This window comes from Mchenga conophoros, linkage group LG3, assembly GCF_057382185.1.
Source record: "Mchenga conophoros isolate Kocher_MC1m ecotype Shallow Benthic linkage group LG3, M_conophoros_male_GT1.1, whole genome shotgun sequence".
Taxonomy (NCBI): domain Eukaryota; kingdom Metazoa; phylum Chordata; class Actinopteri; order Cichliformes; family Cichlidae; genus Mchenga; species Mchenga conophoros.
This window is the reverse complement of record NC_140528.1, coordinates 33,820,846-33,838,086: the sequence shown is the minus strand read 5'-3', so window position 1 is coordinate 33,838,086 and position 17,241 is coordinate 33,820,846. Positions and strand designations below refer to the sequence as shown.

Below are 17,241 nucleotides of genomic sequence, written 5' to 3'. Positions count from 1 at the left end.
TATCGAATCAAAATGATTCTACAAATCAGTGACGATGCAGCCGTACTCAGCTTCCTAAGCATTTTCCCTTTCCAGTTCACAATCAATCCCACCCCTAGGTCAAAAATATGTATAGGACAATTGGCCTCATCTAATATTTTGTATGAACCTGTCCAGCTGTGATTAAATGACAAGTAGATGGAGGCAGGACTCCACAGCAGGGGCATACTCCATAATGTGTTGTGCATTATCATATGTATATTATATATATTGCTCACTTATTGTATTTACCAACATCAAGGAGTTATGAGCAAAGAAAGGCCACACCATAGTGCATGTTTAAATAGGGAAAGTTTATTGATCAAAATGTATTACGCAAATACGCATTACATTTTTTTCAGCCCCCCAATCGAGTAAACAAAACCAATTACATGTTCAAAGCAACGGAACGGTGGCCCAATATCAGAGAGAACTCCACTCTTGAGTGAGCAGTGATAATTGAGCAGTCCGTTTTATTTTGCAGATTCAAGCTGCTCTTCAAAATTTTCACCACCAGATGTCACCGGAGAGGACTGTGTTGAAAAGCTTCGAGTAATGAACCGTTTTTCAATACAAGCTTCAGTGCTTCGGAAAGCTTCATTTGGCCATCACTACAGTTAGGTGTTGTGAGAAAGTTGGTGACACCCAGTTGGTGGGGAGGTCCTGGTGGTGAAGTCTTCTGTTCTCCTGTGTCAAGGGTGCAGACAACAGCTGTTGAAACACCTTCTCTTTTAACGTCTATTCAACTAAATGCTGTGCTATTTATCTTTAGTGACTGTGTACCCTCTCTCTCTCGTGCTCATAAGAATAAAAATGAATAAAAAGTTGTTGATTACTTCTACTCATGTGACAAAGTGCATGAGTAGACTCAAACAAATGTATTATTATATTTTACGTCACAGAACACTGAGGCCAACACTGAAGCCATGGAACAAACTGTGATGGGAGTGTATGTCATACATCTGGAGGGTGCGGAGCCTGGAGATGACCCAGAGAACATCGGTGTCCTGATTGAAGGCGTGGAGGTTCTCACTGGTTTGAGGAGCATTGCAATTGCTTGTGCTCTGTTATTTGGACTGATATACTGTCTGAACCTAAGCTACCCACCGGAGCTCAAATGCACTTTTGAAGTCTTGCAAAAGATTATCATGAAGCTGGATGGACAGAGGTTGTCATCCAAGGCACAGTTCCTAAAAAACAAGCTAATGGGGTGAATGAGCTTGAAACAGACTCAGGCAAGCCAGATATTTTTTTTCAAGGTTTCTGCAATGCAAATATTGCATTGAACATAGTTTTATGTTCATATAAACTATATGGTTTGCTCTGTGGCTATTACACAAAGATTGTTCGTTCATAACTTAAAGTCTTATACACTTGAAGTGTAAACACTGATTTTTGCCAGATGGCAATTGTTACAAAGGCAAATGCACACTGGTTTTCACAAATTGTTTGAGTGGAGCAGTTATAATCAAAATTGAATGTTTTCTCCACACGTTAAATAGCATAAAGTCACTATTAATGGATACAGCCTGATTAAAAGGAGGACTAATGTATGCAAGCAACATAGTAATGATGTAATGTTATAGTAATGTTGAATGTTATGTCTGAGCTTTAAATTGTGTTAAAATTCATATTGTTGTTTGCAATGCATATTTTACTACATTTTACGAAAGTTGCTTTGGGGATAATATTTTTTGTCTGCAAACTATTCAACAGACTTATTTCATTTTTATTATTAGGGTTATTTTATTGTATTTTTTCTTTCAGTCAGCATGTCTTCATCTGGAAGTTCTGTGGTCTTAGTATGAGATGGTTAAAGGGGAGAAAGCTAGGCTGGACTGGGATCCTGCCAACTGTTTTAAGAATGTTCAAGCAAAATAAAAGAGATGGTTTTGCAAGTTATCATTTATGTATGTTTCATTAATTTAATTAAAAGTAATGTTTACATAAGCAATACAAACACTAACTGAAACATGATTGGTGTAAGTACTACAGACATAAATTACATTTGTTCATTCAACAAGATTAACATTGGTGTAACAAACAAATATTTTACTAGTTCATGTAACAAGACTGACTTTTGATGTGCCGAGGTGTTTAAACAATATAACATGAATTTTAATTACACTAACTTGGTACAAACATGTTAACTGAATAAAAATCAAATTAACTGAATGTTAATGTTTAAATTATGTTACACTTACAAACATATTTAGTGTTGAAACAACACAATCAAGATGGATTGATATAACATGATTAGATGGAATATAGGTGGCAAGATGAAATTAAGTTCATCCAATGAATTATTTTTTTGAGTGCATCGATCGGCTTAAGCACACATGTGCAGCCGAGTCCAACCTCAAACTCCACAAAATTGCCTCAAATAGTTTCTTAGTCATGCAAGCCTACACCCGGTGTGGAGTTCTCTCCGTATGTAATAGTATCTTCAACCTTTTGTATACTCTGAGTGGAAAACAGTTAAAACATAAACATGTTTAATGAATACCTTTCATAACTTGAAATGCAAATAGAAATTATACATTTTTACAAATGATGCAAACAACAAAGTAAAATGTTGCTATTTACCCCAAAATGCAGCCAAGGCCTCAGATTTTTTGCACAATCATTTCAAACTATTTACAGAACAATCAGGTGTGTTGCATCAAATAAGAAGGCACACAAAGTATTCATGCAACTCCCAAAGAATAGGTCCTGTCCACTATAAAACAGAGGAGAACACCACAAGGTCTGACAGCAGGAGCACCTGTGACATTCACTAGTATAACTCACAAAAACCCAATAACTGCATAACACACTAACTACAGCCTCCAAACACACTAAACGTCACTAATCTCTCACATGTGAAAACTCGCTCTCTCTCTTTCTTTCGCTCTCTCTCTCTCATTGGTGTCACTCCTAAAACTTCTCCCTCTTCCTAAACAACCAAACGCCTCATGTTGCCATATCATTTTTTGATTGGTGGACATGGTACACTTCAACATGAATAAGGAAGGGAAGGGGTGTTTTTTCTTTTTCACTCGCAAGCGGAGAGCGTTTGCTAGCGCTGTCCTTAGAAAACGCAGTTGCTGAGGCGGCTGAGGTCATTTGGAGTCCAGGGAGCGCTTTGAAGACCTTCTGTGACTCTTTGGTGGCATCTGTCATTTTTTACAGTGTTGTATGTTGGTACCTCAGGTCCCACATCTCCAGATTCACTAACAGCTTCTTCCACCTGGGCCATTCGGACATTTAACAAACACCATGTCCCCTCTGTTCTAACTCTGCTGTGATCCCAACAACCGACATGTAAAGGTCGCCCAAACTAATAAAATTGTCAGGGATTATAGTGGAGAGAGAAAACAGGCGGCTCCCACCCTCTATCTGAACATCAGTTTTGAGTGGCTATACAGTATATCTGCAGAGATACGGGCAGTACAGGTGCAGCAGTTAGGTATTAAGAAATAAAAAAGAAAAGAAAAACATAAAATGAATTCATATTCAATTTCCACATTTACTAAAAGCAAACAATGTAATGATATTAAAGTAACTCCCTGATGGATGACATGAGCAATGAATAGCTTCACTGATTTTATTAGGTTCTATTTGAGTCTCAATCTGCTGCTGTTTGAAGCTCATCACCAGAAAAACAACAAAACATACAAACTCTGAGGGAAATGACCAAAACAGTCTCCAGTCTTTTGTTAGACTCTGTGTTTATAGTGGAAAACTTGCTCTTATTAAAGGAAGTGAAGGATACATAATAGGCAGATAAGACAAACGTGTGGTGAGTGCAACTAGCAGCTGTGGTTTCCTGAATGAACGTCGATGTTCGAAGAAACGAGGTTACTACACCGGGGGACCCCATCCTTGGGGTGGACCCATTTTTGTTTTAGCATGTTTTGGGGTTTAAAAGCCACAGAGACGCGGTGCTTAGGAAAAATGCATTTCAGCTGTGCTGATGCTCCTGACACGTATAAGACTGGGGAAACCTGCATTCAGCTGGACCTGAAAAACACTATGTCCAGATAAACACAATCAACTTTTGGAGAAAAATAAAAGATTCTTCATCAGACTAACAACTAAAAACATGACACTTACCTTAACAGTATGGGCTACATCAAATATATTCAAGACCGACAACAACACTTCTCACTGCTGCTAATTTTAACAAAACTAAACAAAAAGTAGAAAAAGGCAATTCACCAAGTCTTGAAAAGTAAAACTGAAAAATAGAAACACAAAATAAAATAAAACATCCATCCAGATCTTTACCACCAACAACATAAAATCTATCTTAATTAAATGGCCTAATTCTCCAATAAATTAGCAATAATAAAGTAAGAAAAAATAAGACATTCAATTTATGGACGCTCAAATTAACAGAGCGACATTAAACGCACCTCATTGCCTGCCGTAGCGTTCTTCGCAGCTGCACTTCACCTCAAAGGTCGGTTAATACATCGGATTGAACTTAACCAAAGTCCAATTAAAGGAAAATAAATGTTTCTAACAAATACAATGAAGAAGATTAAAATAATTCACTGTCAGTTACTGTCGCTGTGAGTTTGACGAGGTCAGCTGCTTCATTTGGTTCTGCCTAAAGTTCTCTCAGTGATCCAGTGTTTATATGATAAGATACGTGTTTAATGCAGAGAGTTGGAATTACAAGTTGGTAAGAAGCTTTTTAACAAAGGTTTGATTTAAGCTTTAAGTTCAAAGGTGAAAGAAATTTCACGTTTGATGAAGGAAGATCAAGGCTAACAAGGACATAGGTCAAAGGTCAAAATAAGGTGAGAAAATATAATAGATATATATAATCAATCAATAAGGTGAAAATATCAGATAAAAGGGTTTATTTGGTTATAAGGAATAAAGAGGTCAAAGGTCAAAACAAGAGTACTGTTAAGTTAAAATTAAAGGGTCAAAGGTCAGATTAAACAGGTTACACAGAAAGGATCGGCAAAACTTAAACAAGGATAAAGAAATAATACATTAAACAAGGAAATAAATTAAAAGTCTGAGTTAATGAGAAATTAAACGTTTAAATCAGGTTAAGAGTTAAATTTTAAGCTTTTCTTAGTTAAACTAAATAAAATAATCAGAATAAACGATTGGAGGAAAAAAGCAAAGATGTTGTGATCAAATAGTTTGTACGGCAGAAAGAAAAACATGTTTCAGTAGATTGTATGTTGGAAACCACAGTAGACACAGTAGACTCAAATCATTGTTACTGAGGAATTCTGCCTTAAACAGTAAAGTGTTCTTTAACAGTGTGTGTGTGTGTCTGCAGCTGTTCTTTGTGTTGTTGCTGCATCGTTGCCTCAGGGGGAAAGTTGTGTGTGTGTTATGCAGACTAGCAGAGACTGCAGCTGTCAGCAGCCACACACACTTTCTATTCTTCAAATCAAATCACAGTGAAACATGTTCACTGACAGCTCAGCTTCAGCATCGTCTTCATGCTGTGACTGCAGCCGTTCAACTCTGTTTGTCTTTAACCCAAATCATCACAACATGCAAATATAATCATCAAAATGATGTGACTGGAAGGATGCAGCAGTCTGTGCTCCACCTTTCTCCTCCACACCTGCAGGTGGAGAACATGGATGCATGAATCTCTACAGAGTTCTTTGAATATTATCCGTCTCATCAGTTTTCAGTGAACAAAACTCCTCACAGAGCCAAAATAAGCAGTTTGTATCCAACATAACTCAGCTGGACTCTGATGCTCCGTATAACAGCCACACATGAGTCTGGATTCACTCAAAGCATTGAACAAACTTTATTGGAAATGAAGCTTTTGGACATTTGTTCTCTGATATTTGCTCTTCAGCTCGAGTCTCCATCAGTGGGAACATTTCCTGATTCAACTTTTCTTCTGTTCAAATCAAACTCCATGAGAATCAAAGTGTGAATCAGAGTCCTGATGATCAGATTCTATAGAAACATGGAGACTGTAGAGGATTTACACTCAATATGTTCATTTGTTCCCTTCAAGAAAAATCAATCATTCATCCAATAAAATCAGTCGTTGATCAGTTTGATTGACAGGACAGATGATCAGAGGTGCAGAGTTTTTACCTCCATCATTGAAACAGGGTTCGAAGAATGGGTGGAGTTTGTGAGTGAAGGAGCAGCCAGTAAAGGAGTAGATCAGAGCTGCAGCACCTACATCATAAAAGGAGACCAGACCCTCCTCATAATCCACAAACACCCCCACCTTCTCAGGACCAGGATGGAGACAGAGGGGGACTAGAGGGGAAGCACAAGCTTTGTACTCATTTCCATTTCTCAGCCACACAGTCCAGAAACCATCCTGAGGTCTCAGTGTGATTATTCCCTTCCTGTTGATCGACTCTGTGGACACTCCTAAATCCCATTTAGTCTTTCCTTTAACCTGAACCTCAAAGTAAAATCTGCCTGAAGAGAAACTCTGCTCTCCTAAAACACAAGGACACTGAGAAAATCTCTCTGGGTTGTCTGGAAGTTTCTTCCACACATCACTATGATAAACTTGTTTTCCATCATCAGACAGGATGAGGTTAGGATGAGCTGTATCAGGATCCAGAGTCACATCCACCTCATGCTGCTGCACCCTCTGCAGCTCAGCCTCAAACAGCTTCTTCTTCATGGGTTTCCAGACTGTCTCCTCCAGCTGAGCCACAGCTCTCCCCACAGTCCCCTCATATGATGGTGGATGAACTCTGACCTCTGTCCAGTCCTTGCTGGGTGGAGCAGCTTTCAGGGAGGAGAAGCTTTGGAGGAGGTGGAGGTGGTCTTCAGAGCGTGAGAGCTGCTCCACCTCAGAGCTTCTCTCCATCAGCTCAGAGATTTCCTGTTCCAGATCTTTGATGAGACCTTCAGCCTGTTTCTCTGTAGCTTCCTGTTTGTCTTCGATCTCCTTCATGAGCTCCTTCAGGCGTCTCTCAACAGACTCCATCAGAGCCGTGAGGACCTGAACACCTTCTGCTTTCTGTCTGTCTGCAGCATCTTTACTCATCTTCACCGACTCTGTGATCTCCTGAATCTTCAGTCGTCTCTTCTGGATCATCTGCTGAATCTCAGCCTCTGTCTTCTCCAGCTCTGCCTTCTTTCCTTCATATTCTTCTCTCAGAGGAACAAACTCGTGGTTCTTGTGCTCTAAAACAGAGCAGAGCATGCAGACACATGTCTGGTCGGTCTTACAGAACAGCTCCAGGAGTTTATCGTGCTTCGTGCACATCCTGCCTTCCAGGTTCTCCACAGCATCAACCAGCTGATGTCTTTTCAGGCCTTTCAGTGTCAGATGAGGCTCCAGGTGGGTCTGACAGTAGGAGGTCTGACACACCAGGCAGGACTTCAGGGCCTTCAGTCTGGTTCCAGTGCAGACGTCACAGGGAACTTCTCCTGGTTTGGCAGCTTGTTGCTCTGAGCTGCTGCTGCTGGCTTTCTGCTGAGCTTCACGTCTGAACTGAGCAACCATCTCAGAGATGAAGGTGTTGACCCTCAGCTGAGGTCGAGTGTAGAAAGTCTCTTTACACATGGGACACTGACAGATGACATTCATGTCCCAGTGCTGACTGATGCAGGTTTTGCAGAAGTTGTGTCCACATGGTGTAGAGACTGGATCAGTGAACACATCCAGACAGATGGAGCACAGAAACTGATCTTCAGATCGCAGATTGCTGGCAGCAGACATGTCTGCACTCTGAGGGAGAAAGAAGAGAAACATTTGATTCAAAATTCACTTTAAATTTCATTTTACAAAGAGAGAAACAAGCGTCAGTAGTCTGAGGAGCTTGGAGAGAAAAGCGTCTGGACTTCTTTAAGTTTCTTTTCATCACAGAAGCTTCTTCACCTCATCCTCAACACGGACCAAGGAATGAATACTGCACTTTTGGAAGAACTCCCTCCCCTGCAGCCTCTTATCATCAAAGGGACGGAGGTGGAGAGGGCAAACAGCCACAGATTCCTGGGACTGCAGGTTACATCAGACCTGAGCTGGACTCTCAACACTACAGCAACTGTGAAAAAAGCCCAGCAAAGGCTTTATTTCATTCGGCTGCTCAGGAAAGCTGGCATGAACCACCACCCTCTCACCCAGGCCTGCAGAGGACTGATAGACAGCATCCTCACCGCAGGCATCACTGTCTGGTATGGAAACACTACACAGACAGAGAGGAAGGCTCTGCAGAGTCAGAAAGTCTGCAGAGAGGATTATGGGAACAACACTTGCATCCATGGACCTGCACATACAAAGCTGCACATAGAATCTCAGACACAACAGAGCGGACAGCAGCATCACACACAGAACACGATTCTTCAACAGCTTCTTCCCCACAACTGTCAGACTGACGGCAAACAAAAACACACTGAACACTTAAAATAACACAGCACTACTTAACCTCACTTTGAATGTATCATCGGTTCACTGACCATCGGGCAATACACTCACAACAGACTTGTGAAACAGATCTGTGGAACAAATGTGCAACACTGTGAGTGCGATAAGAGGTAGAGAACTACACACTCTCTGTACATTTTCTTCTTTTTCTTTGTATATAGAAAATAGTACGACTACCCTACTCCGGACTTCATTTCTATCCTTCTGCTTTTTCTGTCTTTATATTGTTAAAGTGTGATTTGACTTGGAAAGCTCTGCACAAGTATTCCACTGTGCATGGACTGTTGGTCCTGTGTGCAAATGTCAAAATAAAAATCTTGAACCTTCAGTTGTCAGAGTAACTGGTGGAGACCCAGCAACACACTCAGACACAAACTGGTTCATCTGAAACACAAACTGAACAACGTCGTGTCTGCTGTACAGTGCAGCGTCCAGATGAACAGGATCAACAGGATGAACATCTTTTTAACAGTCGTTACAAAGATGTGAAGTTGTTTGGCTGACACAGACAAACAGTATCCCACATTCTTGATTTTTAGCTCACAAACACGTCTTATAAGGACTTATTGATCCTGAAATGTTGGAGGTTTTAGCTCTTTAAACAGTAAAGTTACAGGAGGATACAGATAATTATCAGGAAAATGTCCTTGGTTTGTTAAAATGATCCCGTCCGATAACACACGAGAACAATAAATGTATCATTTTCTGTTGTAACCCACAAACTGAACGGTCACACTCATCTTTCATGTTGTCACTAAAACATCACTCCTTCCACGTCTAGTTGGTCGTGATGGAGGCGGAGTGCGTTGGGTCCGCTTTCCCTGCCCAGCCGATGTTCCTGATGCAGGGAAACAGATCCTGTTGGGGATCCCTACCTTGGCACAACACCTGCCATGGTCTTTGCACACTCACCACAGTAAATGCATCATGTTGTCAGCTTTACAGTATCATAGTCAGAGAAACTGGTCAGGCCGCTCTCTTCCAAATGTCTACACTTCACCCTTTTACTGTCAGTGGGCTCAGAGTCCATCTAATGTGGCTCATTATCTGATGCCGTCTGCAGACCAGTGTTAGACACTGAGAGGTTGATGGCTCCGTGTCAGAGCACCGGCCTTAACGAAAAAGTTATCAATCGTTCTTTTCATCTTTTCTCATTACCCACAGCTACATCCACTCCTATCACGCTGCTCACCTCTGCTGCGACGATTCAAACAGCTGGAAAGTAAATAATTTGGAGACGGTGCGTTTGTGTCACAGTGAAGAGTGAAAACAGAGACTTTCTAAAACGATGATGCATGTTAGTCATGTGATGCAGGCATGTGACCAATTAAACAAAGATAGTGGAGAGCATCATACAGCAGCAGTTTTGACAGTCCTATTAAAGATGAATATCAGTCTGCACATGCTCCACAGAGCTTTTCTTCAAATTCTTTAATTCTCTCTCGCTTTTGCAACTTTGTACTTTTGTGTTACTCGCAGCAACAACTCCACCTCATTGTTAGTCCATTTTAAAACTCGGTGCTTTTCCTCCACCTCTGCTGCGACGTTTCAAACAGCCGGAAAGTGAATAAGCAGCAGACAGAAATGAGACCGGTTGAATCGTCTTGCGTTTCACGCATGCGCAGGACTGGAACGTAAGCGTTTTCAGCCGTCTTAATGTGGACGCACAACTCTGTGAAAACGACTGAAAACACTAGTGTGGACGCGGAGCGCTGTTTTCAAATCTATCCGGGCGAGTGTGGACGTAGCCTAAGTGGCACCATGGAGAAATGAGGTGGCGCTCTAGAGCCCTGATAAAGTGAACAGAGTGAAGATTTGTGTAGAAGCAGGAAGTGTGGTCAGCTGCACTCACCACTGTTGCTGAGACAAACCTGATGGACTCCAGTGAATCTTCTTTTAGAGACAAACAGGACTCGACTGCAGCTCTGCTGCTGCTCTCTCACACTTTCACTTCTGCAAAATGACGTTGAGCTTCTTGTTTTTCAGCTGTTGCTCCGCCTCTTCCTGCCTCTCTCTTTACAGGAATCAGCCGGTCTGTACTCAGTGACTGTGTGCAGCGGGTGGGAGGTACATACAGTGTGTACTGAAGTAGAAGTACTACTGTTAAAAATACTCCAAGTACTGTTTCAACTTCTTTACTCAAGTAAAAGTAAAAAGTACTGGCTGTGAAATGAGAGTAAAAAGAGCTGATTGAAGAACATTTCTAACACATGTTTATACAAAGCTAACTGAACCATGTGCTGCATCAACGTGATAATAAAATAATATTATTCACTTTGTTTCTGTCTAAATTTGAATTCTAATAAATATTTTAGCTTGAAATAAGTGAAAAAAATCTGCCAATGGAACAAGTTAAAACTCACTATTTTTTCTCTGGTTTCAAGATTCACTGTCTTGAAAAAAGTTCATATCCGGTGGCAGACGCCCTCAGACATCAGTGCGTTGGTGGTTCTTTGTGTCCGGGGATGGGCGTCCAGGTACACACCGGCTCACTCCTTGGTGGCTGCTTATCGGGGCCTGGGGCTCGCTCGGGCCACTTCGGAGGTGGGGTGCCCCCGGCCTCTCGCCCTGGGGCTCGGTCACTCAGGCGCAGCTGGCTGCCGGCGGAGCTCACGGGCGCGTCACTGCAACCCCCCCTGGCTTCTGCTCCGCGGCTGCTGAGTGAGCCCTCATCTGGGACTCTCCTCAGCTCTTACTGGGACAGTGGCGCGGCTGCCCCTCTGTTGGTCTTCCTTGGTCTCTTGTGTTCTGGGGGCCTCTGGATGTCTGGAGTTTTGATCTCCTCCATACCTGCTTCATGCCCTGGAGGACGGGGCTGTGGCCCCCCCACACCCTCTAGCAGATCATTACATGAAGGAACCTTTTAAAAACAAGCGCGTCCATGCTCACAGGTGTACACACGGGTGATCGCACCCACAAACTACACCCTTTTTGGCTCCTACCTCAAAGCACACTGTGTTCTGTTGATCTTATGTGCTGCACAATAATGTTTAATATTTAGTATTAACTGTTATATTCCCATATATCATTGTGATGTTGTTTATTCTATTGCTCTTGTTCTCTGGATTCAAATATTGGGGATGGAAAATGGACTATTTTTCCTTTTAATTTCTTTTTAGGTAGAAATTCTGAAATTACACGAACCTGCTCTCAACTCAGGCATTTTAGACTAAATCAACTTCAGAATTCTCAAAAGAACCTCAAACCTATTTTCAGCTCTGGAGACCAGAGTCACTGAATAGGAGACTTGGATTTGCACCCTTTAAAAATGTGTAGCTAGTGTTAGTGTGTTTATTTAGGAATCACAAGCCAAAACACTTTATTTATGACTATTGTTTTTTAATGCATTGGATGATTAAAAAATCGGCATGTACATGGATCTCTTCCATTCAGAAATCCACATGGCTGCAGCCAACTTCCCAGGAGAGAGTAACCTGTCCTAGCAGTTTTATATCAGGACCAGTTAAAACTGCTGGGGTTGACCTGCTTGTTTTGCAGGCCCTAATTCTTTTATATGGATACGTCTGCAGGTTTCTAAGTAGTTGTTCAGTAAGTAAAAAACTACAGATTCTACTAATCACAACATTAAACCCAACATTAGCAGGTTCCCATAGCCAGTGCTGGCAAAGGTAGGTTAGGCCCAATCAGCTCTTACTGGCTAAGTAAAACAGAGACATTTAAAAAGCAATCAGAGTTAATGAACCATCAAACCACCGAGATCACTGGATTAAAGTTAGGCGACTTTGGCAATATCAGCTGCTGAGTGAGCGACCTGAAAAATCTGTTTAGTAAACATTACAGTCGTTTGAGTCCCGCTCGTCTAAATCGCCATCAGAAAATTAACAAAGCATACAGAAAATGAGGAAAATCCGACGTTAATTCTGAAAAACCAACTATCTTCAGTCATTTAGTTAGACTCAGTCAATCTGGTCTGAACAGAGGAAGTGATGATTACAACAGGCAGATAAGGAGAACATGTGGTACATGCAGCTAGGAGCCGTGGTTTCCTGAGTAAAGGTTAATGTTTGATGAAAACAGGTCACTTTCCTCTCTTACAGACACGACATGAAGCTTCAGCTCTGTGAGTCAGTCCAGATTACAGGACAGAGAAACGCAGAGTTAAACTTCTAAATTTTAAAGAGTTTATGCAGTTGAAACAGTTTTCTGTCATTTGCTGTATCTTCATACACTCGAGTTAAATATGAGGTGCTTACAGGAAATACACTACTTGATTTGTGTCCAAACACACAAACAAATATCAGATACAACCAGCCTTAGATAAACAAAAGAAGTAGTGATCACTTCTTCTCACTAAGGAAACAAAACCAACAGATCTGAACAGATTTCATGTGAGAGAAACTATCAGCGAGAGCTTCCAGCTGCTGAAAATAGGCTCTTTACCTTTGACCTTTAGTGTGTGTTGGAGCTGTGATAAAGAATTGAAGAAGGGAGGGTTTGACTCACCGAGGAGCAGAGCGACAGATGAAGTCCGCATGTTGTCATGTTGGAGACCGACAGCAGAGTGATACCTTCAGCTTCACCACTTCCCTGTTAACATCATCAGCTCGTCACGCTGCTGCTTCTCCACAAGGACGAGCTGTTTCTAATACACTCGTCTTCATCAGAATCAGAGAAACTTTATTGATCTCAGAGGGAAACTGAGTTATCATAGCAGCAAATATACAAGAAACAACATATAAAATCAGTGTAGAAACAGAGATATGATAACAAAACTATTAAGATACACAGATTAATACAGAGACATGGGACTAAATATAAATATACATATGAACGTGGAAAGACAAGCATACAGTCCTGAGTGGACATAAATTATATGTGCAGTTTGCTAATACTGCAGTTTATGCAGTCTATGAACAGCTCAATGCTCCTTCTGAGAACAGGAAATAACAAAGAGAATACAACTTTATTTATATAGCACATTTAAAACCAGCAGTACCCCAAAGTGTTTTACAGTAATACGATCATTTATAGGAGGGAAACATTAAAAGCCAATAAATACACCAACAGGTGGAGCGCACTAATTAGCTGCAGTGCAGTGAAAATATGTAAAAGAAAATACAAACACAACTCGACTAGGAGATTATTTAACAATAAAATAAAATAATTAAAAATACATAAAAGAACATTTACAGGATACAGACAATAACTAGGGAAGGCTAGATTGAGTAAATCTTTTTATTAAATTATGACCCCTGTGACTTTACCTGTAAGCTTCTCACTGGGAAGCTGCAGTTTCAGATCGCTATGAAAGTCCCGTGACCGACTGTCACTGCAAGGCTGCTGAGCTTGAACAACTGCCTTTACAAACCCAGTTACACAAGATCTGGGGGCCTTCGTAAAATGTAAATAACAACAGAAAGAACTGTTTCACAAATCTCAGATTTCATTTTTTATTCACAATAGTATGCAGAAGTCATTTAGAAAAAGACCGAGGTTGTGATCAGGAAGATTTTTCATTTCATGAAGTTTCTGCATCTATAACCAGAAATGGTGGAATTATGTAAAAACATACAGAAAAATGTGTCAGTGCTTCTTTAATTACCTTATTAAGCAGAGAAGACATCAGATCATCTTTTTTTAATGGAGTGTTTGCCCAGGGTGCCAAACAGGCTAGCCTCTGCCTATTACTAAAAACATAAATAAAAACATTTAAGTTTGTGGTTTTAAGGTGAAAAAATGTGTAAATTTTCAAGGGGTATGAAGACTTTTTCAAGCCGTCCTAATCCCACAGATGATCTTCTGTAAGGGAAGTGAGTCTGGAATCAATGAGGCAATTAAACACCTGGTTGGTGGCAGAGCCTGTAGTGTGGATGGGATTCACTCTGAGTTCCTGAAGGCTCTCGATGTTGTAGGGCTCACTTGGTTGACAGGCCTTTGCAACGTTGCATATCTGGGGCCCTTGACTCTCAGACTCGGGTAGTGGTCCCCGTATTTAAATATTGGGGAGTGAAGGGTGTGCTCAGACTGTAAGGGGATCACACAACCTCAAAGTACAAATTTTGACCGAATTTTTCTTCCTTTCAGCTGATTGGTTAACGTCATGTCAATCACAAATTTAACAATCCAATGAGAGAACAGATAGGTTTGGCTGTTGGAGGGGTGCTTTACTGAGCTTCAGGTCCTGGAGGTAGTTCATTCTTATGGTTCTTATGGGCTAAAATTGTTGGTTCTTCAGCCTAATTATTATTAGACTGGTAACAATAATAATTATTGTTATTATTAGTTTTCTTTTCTTTCTTTAAAAACAAACAAACAAAAAACCCAAATCTTTTTTGCACACACACCAATTTGCATCTATAGATGCACAAACATACATGTTTTAGATATTTTGGTTTACAAGGTTACAAAACTCAGTTCACAACTAGTCGGTCAGATTTACAAGTACAAAATATTTATGACCACAATTTGAGCCCATAGATGTGTGTGGAGAATCAGTTTGTGTTGAACATGTTTCACCTTCACGAATCCTCACAGTCAAGGGAGGAGGAGACAGGGAGGCAGGAACCAATGAGAGACAAGGAGGAAACTGAAAAGAAGAAAATAAAGAAGAGTGAAATAAATGAGACAAGGAGAGAGTAGGAAACGAAGGAGGAGTGAAGGATGAAGGAAACTTTGAGACAAGAAGATAGAGGCAACATAGGAGGAGGCAGGAGATAAAGTGAAAGAAGAGAAGGGTAAAAAGAGTAAAGAAGCGATGAAGGAGACATACATAGAGGAGGAAGGAACAATGAGACTGGAGAAGTAAGAATGTGAGAGTGGGGAAGACATGGTGGAAGGAGGGAGGAGACAAGGAGGCAAGATGAAAGGAGACACATAAAGGGAACAGAAATAAAGAAAGTTAATTTTGGACAATTTATGCCTTTATTTTCAATCATGTGACTCCGACGCCCTCTGCTGGTCAGTGCTAACGTCACACAGCTCACAGAAGAAACATTTCCCTTTGTTTGCACTCAGGTTTATTTCTGATGTCATCACTCATCTCTGTGTCTGATAGAAGAGACAGGTTACTGTTAATGTTTGTCTGACTGACACAATAAAGCCTAAACATTTATTCTTTACTGTCTTTAGTCACTTTGAATCAATAACCAGGATCCATTTACCTGACTTTACCTGTTTAAACTCATTCGTGCCTTTAATGCTACATGGAATATACAAAGGAGCACGAGGAAGATGAGGAGAGGACTGAACAGCGCTTGCCTTGCCTGAAGATCATTACCTCTCCTCACCAGCAAGTCTGCAGCTCTGACCTCCGTTTCCATCATTCATTTTCCATTTGATCTTCTTCTTAGAAGGGTTAGGCACGGAGAGATTTCCAGAGTGAAGGTAAGTTGTTCGAGGTCCAAGGGATGAGCTTAAGGTAGAGTAAGAGACGTGGAAAACTAAGGCACACGAGAACAAGGGACATAAAAGCCAGCTCCAACATGGAGTAGCTGACTAACTGGTGGAGAAGGAACGTCAGTGTGAGGCTTAAATATCTCCAGCCTGATTGCCAAAAATCAGCTCCAGGTGAGTGGAGCAGATGAAGAGATTATGGGCCTGCTTGGGGCGGATATGAAAGAGGTTCAAGAACCTGGTGGAAATTTGCAGCCACTCACCTCGATTGTAACGGAATGACACACCAGTAAACTCCACTGATTTGTTGTTTGTTTGAGTTGATGCTCCCCACTCAGGCTCTCAGCAGCTTTGGGTAAGTGGACAGTAAAGGTACTGCAGGCAGGTCTTGCAAAATAAAAAAGCACATTCTTGAAGGTTAGATGTTTATTCCACCTCAGCTGTGGGATGAACAGTGTGAAAAAGCTGTTTCATGGATTCTATTTGCAGGTTTACGTCCTGTTTGAGTCTCACTTTGCTCATATTTGAAGCTCATCATCAGAAAGTAACAAAGCATACAAACTCTGAGAGAAATTAAATTTGACTCAGTTGACATGATGGAAAATTAGTAAACAGAAGAGGAAGTGAAGACTATACAACAAAGGCCGGTCAGACAAACATTTAGTACATGCAGCTAGCAGCTGTGGTTTCCTGAGTGAAAGCTGATATCTGATGATTGTTGGCTGATATCTATACAAACCATCATGTTACAGAAACTGAAAACATCTCTACTTGATTTCCTCTTCACAACATGACAAACAAATATCAAATAAAACCAAAACACAAAAGAAGATGAGTGAACTCTTCCTGTCGCCTAAACAACACATGAAACTGTGGACAGACCTGAACAGATTTGATTTGAGAGTCAGTCAGTGAGAGCTCACACTCTGTTAGTGTGTCTATCTGTGACAGATGAGTGAAGCACTTCAGTGTTTACACTCAGTGTTTGTCCTTCATGGGCCACCATAAATGTAGCAGCAAGGCGCATTAAGATCAAATGAATATCGTGGAGGGGAAATCAACAGAGGACAGGAAATCTCTACCTTATCCCACTGGGATTCAGCATTCTGAACAAGCTGAAGATGAGAGAGCAGAGCCTGGCTGATACCAAAATAAAGACTATCACAGTAATCAAGCCTGGATTAAATAAATGCATGAATAACTTTCTAAAGTCAGCAGATTACAAAATGTTCTTATTTTTTGCCCTGAGCTGGAAGAAGTTGGCTTTTACAACGGAATTGATTTGTTTCACAAATGAAAAACTGCCATGAAAGAAATCACTTGCAAATTTTTTAATCAGGAAGTTCTGGAGTTTTCCAAAGGGCTAAGGTCACCCTAAAGATAATAACGGGACTCAAATCGTAAAATCTATGTTCTTTGATCATTTACATGCAAAATATTTAATGTCAACCATGATTTTAAATCATTGGGTTAATCTAGCAAAACTGCACCAG

General features: G+C 40.9%; 2 protein-coding genes across 2 annotated transcripts in view; both read right to left on the bottom strand.

Annotated features, from left to right (window-relative positions):
* LOC146578290 (uncharacterized) overlaps positions 1 to 17,241 on the bottom strand; it is a 28,475-nt gene that overhangs the window by 5,853 nt on the left and 5,381 nt on the right. The window lies entirely within an intron of this gene.
* LOC146578291 (E3 ubiquitin-protein ligase TRIM21-like) lies at positions 6,020 to 7,690 on the bottom strand. Its single transcript, XM_085257915.1, has one exon. The coding sequence runs from the start codon at positions 7,688 to 7,690 to the stop codon at positions 6,020 to 6,022; it is 1,671 nt and encodes a 556-aa protein (XP_085114041.1).